General features: G+C 36.8%; 1 protein-coding gene across 1 annotated transcript in view; it reads right to left on the bottom strand.

The window, feature by feature from the left end:
* The window catches only part of LOC142238925 (dynein beta chain, ciliary), a 243,383-nt gene that overhangs the window by 62,375 nt on the left and 164,782 nt on the right, over positions 1-16,226 (bottom strand). Inside the window, exons 19-21 of the mRNA XM_075310695.1 lie at positions 11,635-13,044; positions 2,268-2,534; positions 1,056-2,101 (exon numbers count right to left, since the gene is read on the bottom strand). Coding sequence (XP_075166810.1) covers positions 1,056-2,101; positions 2,268-2,534; positions 11,635-13,044 — 2,723 coding nt within the window. The remainder of the gene's footprint in view (positions 1-1,055; positions 2,102-2,267; positions 2,535-11,634; positions 13,045-16,226) is intronic.

Here is a 16,226-nt window from a genome sequence, read left to right as displayed (position 1 = left end):
TCCTTTTTTTCGAAAAAACTCGGATTTTCTAGGAATTTCGATGTTTTTATGAAAACTCGAATTTTCTATTAAATCTCGAATTTCCTATAAAAACTCGAATTTCCATTGAAAAACTCAAATTTTCTACGCAGTCCCGAAGTTTCTATAAATCCTTAAATTTCCTCGGTTTTGCTCGGTCGAAATTGGGTTGGAACCCGCGACCCTGTGAATGCAAGGCGGGCATGCTAATCGTTGCTCAATGGTGGCTCCCAGTGAAAACTAGGTTATCGTCGAATTATCTACGAAGACTCGATTTGTCTGTGAAATTTCGATTATTTATGAAAATTAGAGTTTTCTATGAAAATTCGAATTTCATCGATTTTTCGATGAGAACCTAATTTTAATCGATTATTCTATACAATCTTGCATTTTTTTTACGAAAACTCGTTATTTTAATGAAAATTCGCATTTACAATGAAAACTTAAATGTTCTATGAAATCTTGAATTTTCTATCGAATTACAACTATTTTCTATTTTGAAAAAAACTATTTGAAAACTCGGTCGAAAGACTCGGTTTTCTTCGAGTTTTCAATGAAAATTCGATTTTTTTAAATTTTTTGTAAAATCTCGATTTTTGTTTGTAGATAATTCAATTTTCACCAAATATTTGTAATTGTTAAGAAAATTTCTTTAAAAATTCGATTATCATTAAATTTTCTATGTCAACTCGATTTTTACTAATTTGGTTTTTGTGATATTTTATACGATAATAAATCGAATTTTTCTTCGAATTTTCTATAAAATTCCGATTTAAAGTTTTTTTTTGTAAAATTTCGATTTTTAGTAATTTTTTAAATTCGTTGTTAAATATTCTTAAAAAAAATAAATTTTGATAAAAAGTTCTTCACAAAAATTAATAAAATTTTGAATATATTTTAAGGAATTTTCTACAAAAAATTATTTTGATAAAATTTTTTTAAGAAAAATTGTTTAGTATTGATTTGGAAAACACTTGAAATGATATTGTTTTCAAACAAAATGCAGAATTCTATCAAATTTGAATATGTTTACTTACGGTGACCATCCTAAATCCAAAGGATTAATATATAAAATCCCAGCTCTCGATACGGTGGCCGGAGTAGCTGCCTTCAAATGCCCCACTTCGAAAATCAAACGCATTTCCTTTTTCAAAGCTATTCGTTCGTTATTGGCCAACGTTAAAATCTTATTGTCATCCATGAGAGTATTCAAACTCTCAATCCACATGGGATCGATGTCACCATCGAGAACAATCCATTTGGGATTTTCATTGGCCATATTGGCCTGTTCCCTCATAATCGAAGAGAATAGGCCATCTTTCCATTCTCGGGTGGTGGCATTAACGATACCAAACAATTCATCATTGGTCAAAGCTTTGGGATTGAGAATATTGCATATGGGTTTTCGCCTCTGTAGACGATAAGTTTCACGAAGTGTTTGCCATATTTGGGTTTTACCTGTGCCAGCATTGCCCACTATGAAGACCGAATGACGAACATCCAATAACTCTTGAAGTTGGACAACTTTCATGAGAAATCCTTCTTCGGGCTGGAGCTTGATGTCATTCACAGCACGTCGTATGACCTTCTCGAAATCGAAAACTCTTTTGCGGGGTACATCCAAAGCTGGAAAGAGATCACCAATGAGGCCCATAAATATCGATATATCTTCGGTGACTATTTTCGGTATATTGAAATCTCGCAGAGCTCTCATCAAGACCTGGTCTTCAGGTCGACTATGGTCATCACGTTTCAGTGTGCCCGCAACCACAAGCACAGATTTTATGGCTCTTAAACCCCAATCGTAATGATCCTGTTTCGATAGCAATTCCTTGCACAATGTATAGAGGGTAATAAATTTGCGGGCCAACAAGCGGGCATCCTGGAAACCTTCAGCCATTAACATTATCTCACATATCAAAGCAAAGTCGGGTACTATCATGGCACAAGGACGAAAGAGCGATTTGAGATTCTCAGGCAATTCAGTGCGTCCAGCATAACCGGGATTCATGGTAATAAAGATGCCCACCGAAGGCACCAAGGCTATCGTTTCGCCCATGAACACAAATTCCGATTTATGCCTCTGAATGGATGGCGAACCAAAGAAAATAAATGCAACGAAAGAAGAAGAAACCATAAATTCCATTGGTCACTTAGTTAGTTGAAGTGAACGAATGAATGGTGGTGACCTGGAGTTTCCGAGCACCAGTAGTGTGAGCAAAGTGTTTGTGGTATTTTAAGCAACCAACCTTAATTGCCTCCTGTATGGTCTTCACTTGCACCGCAACCACTGAGAGCACCTCCACCGAAATGCGATTGAACTCATCAAAGCAACCCCATGCTCCTGTCTGGGCCAGACCTTTGTAAATATTACCACAGGATTTGTAGTCCATTTGCTCGGAACAATTGAATACATAAACCATAACGCCCAGTGCACGTCCCAAATCTTTTGTGGTTTCCGTTTTGCCAGTGCCAGCCGGCCCGGCAGGGGCTCCACCCATAACAAGATGCAATGACTTTCCAAGCGTATGTATGTATGCATATATGAGCATAAGAATCCAGAAGCCATACCAATGAGATGTGGTATGGATGAGGATAGGCGGCAAAGACAAAAATTAAAAGAGAGAAAAAAAAAACAACAAACAAGAAAATTCGTTAATATTAAATCTTGAATATTGCAGCAATTAGCTCGGTAACTATGATCGAAAAATTGTAATGCAATCAACTGAACTCATGTGAAAATTGGGTTAAATTTTCCTGAATTATTTCTTTGGTATTTCAGTTCTGCTCGAAAATATGTTCTTCTTCGATTAAAGGATTTCTCTTTCCTGTTGTTGTTTTTTTTAATGATTCGCGAGAAATGTTATTGGGAAATGCGTATGTAGTAAAATCCCCGTTTGAGAAAATTGAATAGCCTACGATGCAGTCATATTACTTTCGATGTCAATCGTAAGTGTATTGCCATGAAATATTCGCAATTTCCATTTACACATCAACGCTCATGAATTTCCAATGAGGTGTTTGTTCACAGAAAAACATTTTAACATATTTCGTTTTTCGATCAATTTCAAGATTTTGTTTTTAAATGCAATACTGCTTTTAATACGATGTAAAAAATGTCTTTACATATGGTCACAGCTGTAAGTTGGATAGTAAAAAGGATTGAGGAATTGAAAAAGCACTAAGGTCAGACGTAGTCGGCAATATGAATCTCTTACACCAACCCAAAGAGTAAAGAGTGTTAATAAGCACACTTGTTTTAATTATACCCTAATAAATATATTAAGTTTGATCTGCCAAAAAATGTGCCTACCAGAAATATTGATTTTAGACCCCATAAAATATATACCGATCGACCCAGAATCACCTCCTGAGTTGATCTAGCGCTTGGTGTCCGTCCGTCCTTCTGTCCACGTATTTATTGTTCACAGGATTCCGGATTCCACTCATGCCAAAAAAAATCGTACAAAATTTTAATATTACCACAAATCTACCAAACAAATAGTATTTCTATAGAAATTTTTTCAAAATATTATTTCTATAAATTTTTTTTTCAAAATGTTATTTCTTTGGAATTTTTTCTCAAAATTTTATTTCTATAGAAAAATTTCTCAAAAATAAAAAAAAAAAAAAAAATAGTTTATAGAAACTTTTTCCAAAATTTTATTTCTATAGCGATTTAACAAAAAAACAAGTAAGGAAAGTCTAAAGTCGGGCGGGGCCGACTATATTATACCCTGCACCACTTTGTAGATCTAAATTTTCGATACCATATCACATCTGTTCCCAATAGAAGGTTCGTGGCGATTTTGAATAAATTTCCAACACAGGTTAAAGTTTAGCGAAATCCATTTATTTCTTTATTGCTTATTCTAAGCGCAACCATATGTTTTAATTCCTTAAAATTAATACATTTATTAAATATTTTTAAAGTTCAAGGTTATGTACATACTTATTGGTATCAAAATCACCAACTTATTTTTAAAGTTTTTTCTAGAAGAATCTTTGCTTCTGGTTAATTCAACCAACTATTGTAGAAAGAAAGAATGGGTTTAAGAAATGTGACAATGAAGTATGGTTAAAGTTGGTAATGATAATAATGATTCGATAATCGGAATCGATTCGTCAATTAAAAATTAAATTCACAACACAGGGTGACCAGTGGCGGTAACACCCCCCTGCAGTATTACTAGAAGCTTTCGTAGGAATACTCTCAATTTTTAGCCACATCCAAAACCGCTAATCTGGCAGCGGGTCTCACTAATACACCGTTGGATGTAAGAATTTTTGCGCTACGAACTTGCCCATCTTTTGCTATGGAAGTTTCAACAACTTTTCCTCTAAGCCACACGTTCCTTGGACTCGACGGGTCGACCACAATAACCAGATCGCCAACACTTATTGGTTTTGCTTTCTCATGCCACTTTGACCGAAATGTTAATGATGGTAAATATTCTTTGACCCATCGCCGCCAAAATCTTTCGGCATACTGTTGAGAATACAACCAATTGTTCCTCAGTGCAACTCCACTATCATCATACATTGCTAAAGGCTTCATACCGTTAGAAGAACCAACTAAAAAATGGTTTGGTGTGATTGCCTCACCATTCTCATTATCGATGGGTACATACACAAGAGGCCGTGAGTTTATAATATTTTCCACCTCCGCCATCATACCTCGCAGTAACTCTTCATTTGGTATTCTAGTTGGCGTAATATTATAGTAAACAGTTTTTATGGATCGCACAAGCCTTTCCCATGCGCCACCCATATGTGGTGACGATGGGGGATTAAAATTCCATTTTGTTGTTGTGGTGGTGAATTTACGAACCAACTCATTTTTGTCAACCTCCTTTGCCGCTTCGCGTAGTTCCCTTTCTGCACTAACAAAATTTGTGCCGTTGTCACTGTAGAACTCATTTGGAATCCCACGGCGACACATGAAATTTCTAATTGCCATAATGCATGATGATGTATTAAGTGTGGTGACTATTTCAATGTGGATGGCTCTCATCGTCAAGCAGGTGAATAGAGCACCATATCTTTTCTCCGTATGCCTGCCGACTGTAACCATAATTGGGCCGAAGTAATCTAACCCCGTGTACGAAAAGGGAGCACAAAATGCCGCAAGTCGGGCTGTCGGCAACCTTGCCATTTGAGGAATGGTTGGAGCAGCTTTCCTTATTTTGCATATCTGACAATTTTTTACAACTCTTTTGAGAACCGCTCTTAATTTAGGTATGTAGAATTTTTGTCGAATCTCATTAACCACTGTTTCGTGGTTCATATGGTGAAAATGTGAATGGAAATCATTAATTAACAGCATTGTTATGCGGCTAGCTCTGGGCAAAATAGTTGGATTTCTTGTATCTTCCGAAATCCATGCTTCATTTAAGCGCCCGTCAACCCGAAGAATATCGCATTCATCCAAAAAAGGTGAAACTTTGTATATAGAACTAGCCTTACTTACTCGTTTGTTCATTTTGAGAGCGTGAATTTCATCCGAATAAAATTCTAGTTGTGCCAAGCGAAACAATACACTTTCTGCCTTTAAAATTTCTTCAGATGTTAGTTCTTTGTGTTTTTGTTTCTTTTTGATAATATTACAAAATCGCAATACGTATGCAGTGGTTCTCAAAAGTCTTTTCCATTTCGAAAATCGATCGATTTCTATAATTGGTGTTGTGTCCACGTGTAGTAGAACCGTCTCTCTTGATTCGATGTTTGGTGGAACCAATTCTATTTTTTCTAAAGGCCACTCACTTTTCGGTTTTAGAAGAAAATTCGGTCCCTTAAACCAACGACTCTCAGCAGAAATATCAGGCTTTCTTGCCCATTTAGTTGCCTCGTCAGCTACGTTTTCTTTGCCTGTTATCCAATTCCACTCACCCAATTCAGTAGTTTCGAGAATCTCACTTACTCGGAGGGCAACAAACTGGTGGTATTTTTTGTTATTATAAGTGAGCCAACTTAGGACCGTCCTTGAATCGGACCAAAAATATTTCCTATTTATTTTGATAGAATGATTGCTTATTATGGTGTTTGCAAATCGGGTACCAATGAGAGCAGCCATGAGTTCTAAACGAGGTATTGAGATAACACGCAATGGAGCAACTCTCGTTTTAGAACCGACTAATGAGCAAACCACACTCTCACCATTAACTATTCGAAGATAAGCTACTGCGGCGTAGCCGTTCTCGCTTGCATCTACAAACGTGTGTAGTTCGACTTCTGTGTTGTTGTAATCAGATATACACTTGAGATAACATCGCTGAATGCTCACGTTCTCTAATTCCGGTAGATGTTGTAACCATTTTATCCATTTTTCATTTTGTTCTTTCTTGATGGGTTCATCCCACTCAACCCCGGATTTCCAAATTTCTTGAAGAATTATTTTGAGGTACATGAGGAAGTTGCCGACTAAGCCCAGCGGGTCATAAATTGCCATTAAAATTTTCAATATTTGCCTTTTGGTTGCATATTTTCTACCGCAGACTACATCATTCTCTAAAATATGAGGGGATATTTTAAAGACAATTTTATCCGTTGGAGGATTCCAAAAAACACCCAAAATTTTTTCAGTTTCCTTGTCCGATCCGATGTTAAGCTGTTTTTGTGATTTTGCTAGTTGGCCTTCTAGTCGTTCAATAACAGCTGGTACGTTGGAGCACCAGTTTCTTAAATTGAAGCCAGCTTGCCTTTGTATAAAATGGGTTTCTTTTGCTATTTGAATTGCTTGTTCTGGTGTATCTGTAGAGTAAAGGAAGTCGTCTACGTAATGATTTTCCTTAACTGCCGACGCTGCTTGTGGTAGCTTTTCTTCGAATTTTGCGGCATTTACATTTTTTATATATTGGGAGATACAAGGAGAACAAGATGCTCCGAAGGTCATCACATTCATAATGTACACGTCTGGCTCCACATCCGTTTGGCAGTTTCGCCATAGAAAACGCTGAACGTGCCTATCTTCTTCCCGAATAAACACCTGGTGAAACATTTGCTCGATGTCACCGCAGATCGCTACTGATCTTTCTCTAAATTTATACAAAATGGCTTGAAGTGAGCATAAAAAATCTGGGCCTTTAAGCAACATTGAATTTAAAGAGACCCCGTTAAACTTCGCCGCTGCGTCCCATACAATTCTGCACTTGCCTGGTTTGTTTTTATTAAATACGGGAAATATTGGCAAGTACCAAACCCTTTGAAACTTTTCAGTTGGGTCAATCTTGCTAATAAAACCCTTTGCTAGATAATTTCTCAAAGTTTCCACGAATGTATTCAACAAGTCTTTATTTTTCAATAATTTATTTTCGAGACAGACAAGTCTCTTTTTTGCCATCTCATAATTATCTGGAAATAACACTTCGTCATAACGCCACAACAGTGATGTTTGGTAATGTCCGTCCGCACGCTGATGGGTAAATGTTTTTAGTATATTCATTGATTTTTCATCTTCTTTATTTGTATGTTGTTTCACAAAATTTATGCCCAAATTTTCAACGTTATAAAATAATTTCACCATCTGGTGTATTTTGGAGTCGTTCTCTGAACATTCGCAAATATGCATAGAGAAGGGTGAGTAGGGTGAATCGCCGCAGGGGCCAAACACAGTCCAACCAAGCGCTGTCTTTATGGCAATTGGTTTCCCTACCCCTCCTTCTCTAACTTTATTACAAATTGTCAAATTCGCATTGTTCAATCCAATAAGAATTTTTGGAGTAGCAGCACAATAGCTTTCGATGGGTAACCCTTTTAAATAAGAGTATTTCTGGCAAAGAGATTCATAGTCCATCGATTGTTCAGGCAATAAAAGTTGTTTCACAGACCGTACATCAAGTGAAAATGGTTTTTTATTTTGTCCTGATACTCGTATTTGCAGTCGTTGTGACTTACTCTCAGTCCGTTTCACATTAGCCGTCCATTTAAGACAGAGCTGTTCAGTTTCACCTTTTAAATCTAATTGATTTAAAATATTCTCTTCTATTAAGCTAGTTGACGACCCGTCATCTAAAAATGCAAAAGTATGTACGACTTTGTTGTTGTTGCCATGAATACATACTGGTAATACTTTAAAGAGGAGTGGTTGTTTCGTGACGTCATGAGTGTTCAGATTTTCCTCTTCTTTGTTTATATTAATCTCTTTTGTATCCACTCTCTTCTCATTACTTCTCTCTGGATGCATGTGTGGTGAGTTTCTTGAGCCATGCAATAAGTGGTGATGTTTATATTGGCACCCATCGACGTTACAGTTCTTGTTTTTGTTGTAGCAAACACCTGAGTGTTTTCTTAAGCAGTGCTTGCACAAATCAAATTGCTTTATTGCATTCCACCTTTCTTTACGATCGTACTCAAGGAATTTTTGACAATTAGCAATGTTATTACAATCTCCCTTACATACATGACATTTCTTTTTCTTCTCATCTCCGTGAGTGTTTACATACTCGTTTTTTTGTTTACGATTGTGGGTAGATGAAGAATGAATATTATTTTCAACATTAACGGTACTAGCTGAAAGGCCAATGTCAAAAATCCATGCAGAAAAATCAAGTAAGTTTACTTTTTTCCCACTTTGCTGTAAAATTAATTTTTGTGCTCCCCAGTTGATTTGATAGTATGGTGGTAATTTGGATATAAGCTCTTGGAGTAGAGATGAATCGTTAAGCTCATCATCAAGGCCACAGGCTTCAATTGTGGATTGAAGACCTTTAACGTGAATAGCAAAATTTGTAATTGATTCCATTTTATTCGGATTGACGGATGGAAGTGATTTTATTTTACTTTTTAGTGCAAATAATATTTTATCGGGCTGGCCGTACAAAACTTTCAAAATTGAAATTGCATGGGAGACACACGAAGGATGGACTAGTATACGTTTGACGGCTTCTAATGCCTCTCCACGTAATGCCCGTTGCAGACGTATGAGGTTTTCTGCATCAGTTAGACCACAGACGGCGGTGGACCATTCGTACGTGGAATTGAACAAGGGCCATTCTTCGGGTGAGCCTGAAAAGGTGGGTAGTTCCTTTGGTACGGTTTGACGAGCGTGTAGTTGGTCAGATGTTAGTCTGCGTTGGGTTGTTGATGGCTGTTCCAAGTGTGGCTGGGATGTATCAGGCAAGTTATGAGAACCTGGTGGTGTTTGTTGAAAATTACCGCTGTCTTTAATACAGCTAGGGTTTGCCGGTTGTACCAAATGATGTTTGTTATTATGGAGACCAAATGATGTTTGTTGTACGTTACTGCTGTCACGAAAAGAGCATTGAGTTGTAGGATGTACATTCTGACGTTTTGTCGAATGAAGTGCAAACATTGGATCAATAAAATCGAACGAATTATTGTTGTTATTCGTATTATTGGCTTGCGATGGTACCATGTTGTGGGCAACAGCTGACATAAACGGGTAGGTTGTGGGCATGCATTCCGGGGCTTTTGCGGCCATTGAGGTTAAGTTTGGCATGTCAGCCTCTACATTTGGGGTAAGTAACATATCTACAGCAGATTTTCCCAAATTCACACCCATTTCATTTACGCCAACTATGGTACGATCTATTTCTGGAGATTCCTCGAGCTCTTCCAAAATTTTATACTTCTTGGCTAGGTATTCTTGATCCCTTTTTGCTGCAAGTTCTCGTTCCTCCTCCAATCTTTTGAGTTCAAGAGCTGTTTTACTATTACACGAAATGTGTGAAATACTAGAGGAGCGTGAGCTTCCACAAGATCTTATGCTTTTACTGGAGCGGAGTGTGCAGGGTGGACAAGTCCATGAGTTGAAAGGTTCCGAAGCTTTGCTACAATTTTCGTGGTACGGCTTTTGGCAATCACGGCAACATACAACAGTTCCATTAATAGACTCGTGGCAAAGTTGGCACAATATTGTGGATGCTTTCTGGTTGGCGACGTTGAGGTTATGTGGTTCGCCCTGACCTATAGAAGAGTCCATTTTAGTACTTACGTGTGGCTTAGGATATGTCACAATCAGCTTCGTGGAATTCGGCAGCTTATCTTCTCTTTCCAGGTCAATACCAGTTAAGACGAGGGAGTCCGCAATAAGAATTAAAAAATTTTGTTCCCAATAGAAGGTTCGTGGCGATTTTGAATAAATTTCCAACACAGGTTAAAGTTTAGCGAAATCCATTTATTTCTTTATTGCTTATTCTAAGCGCAACCATATGTTTTAATTCCTTAAAATTAATACATTTATTAAATATTTTTAAAGTTCAAGGTTATGTACATACTTATTGGTATCAAAATCACCAACTTATTTTTAAAGTTTTTTCTAGAAGAATCTTTGCTTCTGGTTAATTCAACCAACTATTGTAGAAAGAAAGAATGGGTTTAAGAAATGTGACAATGAAGTATGGTTAAAGTTGGTAATGATAATAATGATTCGATAATCGGAATCGATTCGTCAATTAAAAATTAAATTCACAACACAGGGTGACCAGTGGCGGTAACAACATCCGTCAAATGTATTGGGGGCTATATATATAAAGGTTTGTCCCAAATACATACATTTAAATATCACTCGATCTGGACAGAATTTGATAGACTTCTACGAAATCTATAGACTCAAAATTTAAGTCGGCTAATGCACTAGGGTGGAACACAATTTTAGTAAAAGAATATGGGAAACATTTAAATCTGAAGCAATTTTAGGGAAACTTCGCAAAAGTTTATTTATGATTTATCGCTCGATATATATGTATTAGAAGTTTAGGAAAATTAGAGTCATTTTTACAACTTTTCGACTAAGCAGTGGCGATTTTATAAGGAAAATGTTGGTATTTTGACCATTTTTGTCGAAATCAGAAAAACATATATATGAGAGCTATATCTAAATCTGAACCGATTTCAATCAAATTTGGCACACATGACTGTATCACTAATTGTACTCCTAGTGCAATATTTCAACCAAAACTCTGGCTTTTAGGACCATATTAGTCCATATCGGGCGAAAGATATATATGGGAGCTATATCTAAATCTGAACCGATTTCAATCAAATTTTGCACACTTGACTATACGACTAAGTGTTATGTTTGTACAAAATTTCAAGCAAATCGGTATTAAACTCTGGCTGCTGGGTCCATATTAGTGCATATCGGCCGAAAGATATATATGGGAGCTATATCTAAATCTGAACCGATTTCTTCCAAAATCAATAGGGTTCTATTCTGACTCAAATTAGGAACATGTGCCAAATTTGAAGGCGATTGGACTTAAATTGCGACCTAGACTTTGATCACAAAAATGTGTTCACAGGCAGACGGACGGACGGACGGACAGACGGACAGACGGACAGACGGACATGGTTATATCGACTCAGGGACCCACCCTGAGCATTATTGCCAAAGACACCATGTGTCTATCTCGTCTCCTTCTGGGTGTTACAAACATATGCACTAACTTATAATACCCTGTTCCACAGTGTGGCGCAGGGTATAAAAACCTACATGTAGGGAATTTCCCCTTCTTCTGGCAACACTGTCTCAGATTCAGCTTGTATGGTCATACTAGTCGTCATCTTCTTATTAGTTATATGGTATTCTCTTAGAATTTTTCTCACCTGCATACAAAGAAATATACAAATACTCTACATATATGTGACTTTCCTTACCTGTGTCAAGGTGATGTAGCAACGATCCGTTAGCGGTGTTATAACCAATCTCGATGTATTACCCAAATATTCGTAGGCATAGCGAAATTCGGCATCACAAATATTAGCATAGCAATCATCCTCCTCCAATGCATCTCTTTCACCGGACCAACGATGTCGTAGTTGACTTTGCCATTGAAAAGCTAACGAACTATCAACTCTAGCCTGAATAATTCTCGAGACGACATCGCGCGAATGAACATCAATTGTACAAATTGTCATAATCTTTTGACGATCTCCAGGCGACAGATCACCCAAAAGAAGATTTATTAGAGAATTCAATTGTATGACCTGATATTTATGTAAATCCTTCATGGCGACCTCATAGCCTTCTTCCATCCAGGCAAAGGCACGATTTACATCGGCAGTCCAACATATTTGACTACAACATAGGGCAACTTGAGCTGGCCAATCGTTGAGCCATTTATCTCTTGGTTTTTCATTTTGCACCTGGAGAGCTTTACGGAAAAGTTCTTTCAAGGTATTACGCATTTCCTCGATCAACATTTGTAGCCATAGTTCAACCCGTCCCGAACACAATAGACCCGAGGTGGAGACAAATCGTACATATTCATTATTTTCCTTGGAATGCATACCCACAGCTTTATTTGAAGTTGATGACGGGAATTCCAATTTCAGGATTGAATCGAAAAGTTTGATAAAATGACGATCTATTACTTGAGGATTATTGCCATTGGATAGAATATCCAATAGATCGGCCGATGAAATAAAATAGAAACGTGGAAATGCCAAACGTTTTGTCTCCAGATAATTATTCAAAGCTTTTTCACATACCAGCAAACGTTTTTGCAATTCCTTGAGAACATCAAAGACATAACGATGTTCCAAAACTATTTCAATAACCACCGAGACATTTTGGATACCTTCCAAAAGCTCTAAGAATTCTTTATCGATTTCTTCAAAATACTGCGATTCTTCCGGCAATTGAGCTCGTATATCTGCTGAACCTATAAAAATACACTCCAAATAGATCCATTTACGTTGAACTTCAAACCAATTGCTTATGAAAATCTCAACACCACTTAGGACACGTTGCCAATGATTCAGTTTATCCAGTAGATAATCCACATGTTTGGATGTGGCTATATTTTGTATTTGCATTTGATTGTCATCCAGTGTTTCGATGAGACCTTCGGAGACCTTTAAGAGGATTACTTCATGTCGCCTTTGATGTTGCTCCCGTTCGAAATTTATATGGGACCAAGTGGATTTAATGTCATCCAAAATTTTTGTTACATTCATTTCCTTGATGGCACGATCTACGGTATTTTTAATTTCTTCATCATGTTTGTGCAACTCCAGTTTCATAAGCTCATCCAAGGTGCTGGTATTGTCCAATTTGAAGGAAAGCTGAAATTAAATAAGTTAGTGAGTTAAGTGAGGGGAATTAAGAGTCCTATTTATTCATGTAATGAGAATAATTTTGTTTTCATATACGGTTAGAGAGGGAGAGGGAGGGAGAGAGAGAGAGCAATCATTTATAATTGCTCTCTCTCTCCCTCTCACACAAAAAAATATTTTTTGTCTTCAATCACGAAATTAATTGAACCAATTAAGTTTTTAATTGAAATGTCTTCAATCACCGAAATGATAACATCAATTAAAAAATTAATTGAAAGTCAATTAGAAAATTTATTGATCCAATTAAAAAATTGATTGAAAGTCAATTAGAAAATTAATTGATCCAATTAAAAAATTACTTGATACTATTAATTTTTATACTCTCCACCATAGGATGGGGGTATATTAACTTTGTCATTCCCTTTGTACCACATCGAAATATTGCTCTAAGACCCCATAAAGTATATATATTCTGGGTCGTGGTGAAATTCAGAGTCGATATAAGCATGTCCGTCCGTCCGTCTGTTGAAATCACGCTAACTTCCGAACGAAATAAGCTATCGACTTGAAACTTGGCACAAGTAGTTGTTATTGATGTAGGGCGGATGGTACTGCATATGGGTCATGGGAGACACCGTGGTGCAATGGTTAGCATGCCCGCCTTGCATATACAAGGTCGTGGGTTCGATTCCTGCTACGACCGAACACCAAAAAGTTTTTCAGCGGTGGATTATAACACCTCAGTAATGGTGGTGACATTTCTGAGGGTTTCAAAGCTTCTCTAAGTGGTTTCACTGGAATGTGGAACGCCGTTCGGACTCGGCTATAAAAAGGAGGTCCCTTGTCATTGAGCTTAACATGGAATCGGGCAGCACTCAGTGATAAGAGAGAAGTTCACCACTGTGGTATCACAATGGACTGAGTAGTCTAATTGAGCCTGATACATCGGGCTGCCACATAACCTAACCTAACCTATGGGTCATATGGGGGCTATACGTATACGTATGGGGGCTATACGTAAAAGTGGACCTACTTTTACGTATAGCCCCCATATAAACGGACCCCCAGATCTGGCTTGCGGATCCTCTAAGAGTAGAATATTTCATCCGATCTGGTTGAAATTTGCTAGATGGTGTAGGTATATGGTCTCTAGCAACCATGTTAAAATTGGTCCATATCGGTCTATAATTATATATAGCCCCCATATAAACCGATCCCCGGATTTGGTTTGCGGATCCTCTAAGAGAAGCAAATTTCATCCGATCCGGTTAAAATTTGGTACATGGTATTAGTATATCGTTTCTAACAACCATGCAAAAATTGGTCCATATCGGTCCATAATTATATATAGCCCCCATATACACCGATCCCCAGATTTGAACTCCGGAGCCTCTTAGAGGAGCAAAATTCATCCGATCCGGTTGAAATTTGGCACATGGTGTTGGTATAGGTTCTTTAAAAACCATGCAAAATTTGGTCCATATCGGTACATAATTATATATAGCCCCCATATAAACCGATCCCCAGATTTGACCTCTGGAGCATTTTGGAGGAGCAAAATTCCTCCGATCCGGTTGAAAGTTGGAACGTGGTGTTAGTATGTGGTCTCTAACAAACACGCAAAAGTTGGTCCATAATTATATATAGCCCCCATATAAATCGATCACCAGATTTGACCTCCGGAACCTCTTAGAGGAGCAAAATTCATCCGATCCGGTTGAAATTTCGAACGTGTCCGCTAATAACCATGCCAAAATTGATCCATAGCGGTCCATAATTATATATAGCCCCCATATAAACCGTTCCCCAGATTTGATCTCCGGAGCCTCTTGGAGGAGCAAAATTCCTCCAATTCGGTTGAAATTTGGAACGTGGTGTTATTATATGTTCGCTAATAACCATACCAAAATTGATCCATATCGGTCTATAGTTATATATTGCCGATCCCCGATCACACAAACAATGGTCTATATCGGTACATAATCATGGTTGCCACTCGAGCCAAAAATATTCTACAAAATTTTATTTTGTCAAAATTTTATTCTTATGGAAAATTTTGTCAAATTTTATTTCTACAGAAAATTTTGGCAAAATTTTATTTCTATAGAAAATTTTGGTAAAATTCTATTTCTATAGAGAATATTGTCAAAATTTTACTTCTATAGAAAATGTTGTCAAAATTTTATTTTGTCAAAATTTAATTTCTATAGAAACTTTTGTCAAAATTTTATTTCTATAGAAAATGTTGTCAAACTTAATTATATACGTATTTAATCGGCCTTTTTTAGTTTAATATATACCACGTATGGACTACCTTGCAATTTAGAAGACGGTGTTAGGAAGTTTTAAGATACCTTGCCATCGACAAGTGTTACCGCAACCCATGTAATTCCATAAGCGTAGGAAGGCCTCTGGGGAGGGGGCTTAGACCCCCCAGAAAAATTTTAGCCCCCCCCAGAATTTGAAAACCTATTTACGATTTTACATTTTTATAAAAATTAAACAAGTATATACTCGTACAACGCACAAAGTTCCACTAAAGAGTTTCATGCACAATCGAATTACTTGGGTTGTGGTAGAAGTCTGATATTTATGAAATAAAGCTGTGGTTGAACTTATGATTTAGTTGAATAAAAAATAGTAATTGATATTAAAACTATTCTTTCATAAATTAATATCTTAATAATGCTGCAAAAAAGCGTCGCTAAAAAAGAAGTGAAAATGTTCTTTTTGGGTCTGGAAGTGATACAAAATTGGCGGAGAAGCGATGAATGTAATATGAGCTTGTCATAGAACGAATGTCCACCGTTTCAACAACCGTTGCAATGAATTTGCATCACTTCTTAAGGTGTGATCCGAATTCAGTGTTTTGAATGTGAATTAAAAATTTTGTGATATTTTCCCAAATAAATAATTTTTATACTTTTTTATGATTTTTAATGTATTATAACGCTTGTTTCCAACGTTTTTTCAAATATTATCGATTTTTCTATAATGGATTTAGCATTTTTGTGGCAAAATTTGAATAATTTATTTGAATAATTTTATTTATTCTTACTCTTTTTTTAAACTATTTGAAAAAAGAAAACAAGAAATTACGCATTAAAATATAAAAAAAATGAAGTAAAAAAACTTCCTGTGAAGACATTTTTGGAAGACATCTTTGTGAAGACATTTTTGGAAGTGCCTTT

This window comes from Haematobia irritans, chromosome 1, assembly GCF_050003625.1.
Source record: "Haematobia irritans isolate KBUSLIRL chromosome 1, ASM5000362v1, whole genome shotgun sequence".
NCBI lineage: Eukaryota > Metazoa > Arthropoda > Insecta > Diptera > Muscidae > Haematobia > Haematobia irritans.
This window is presented reverse-complemented; position numbering and strand designations above follow the sequence as displayed.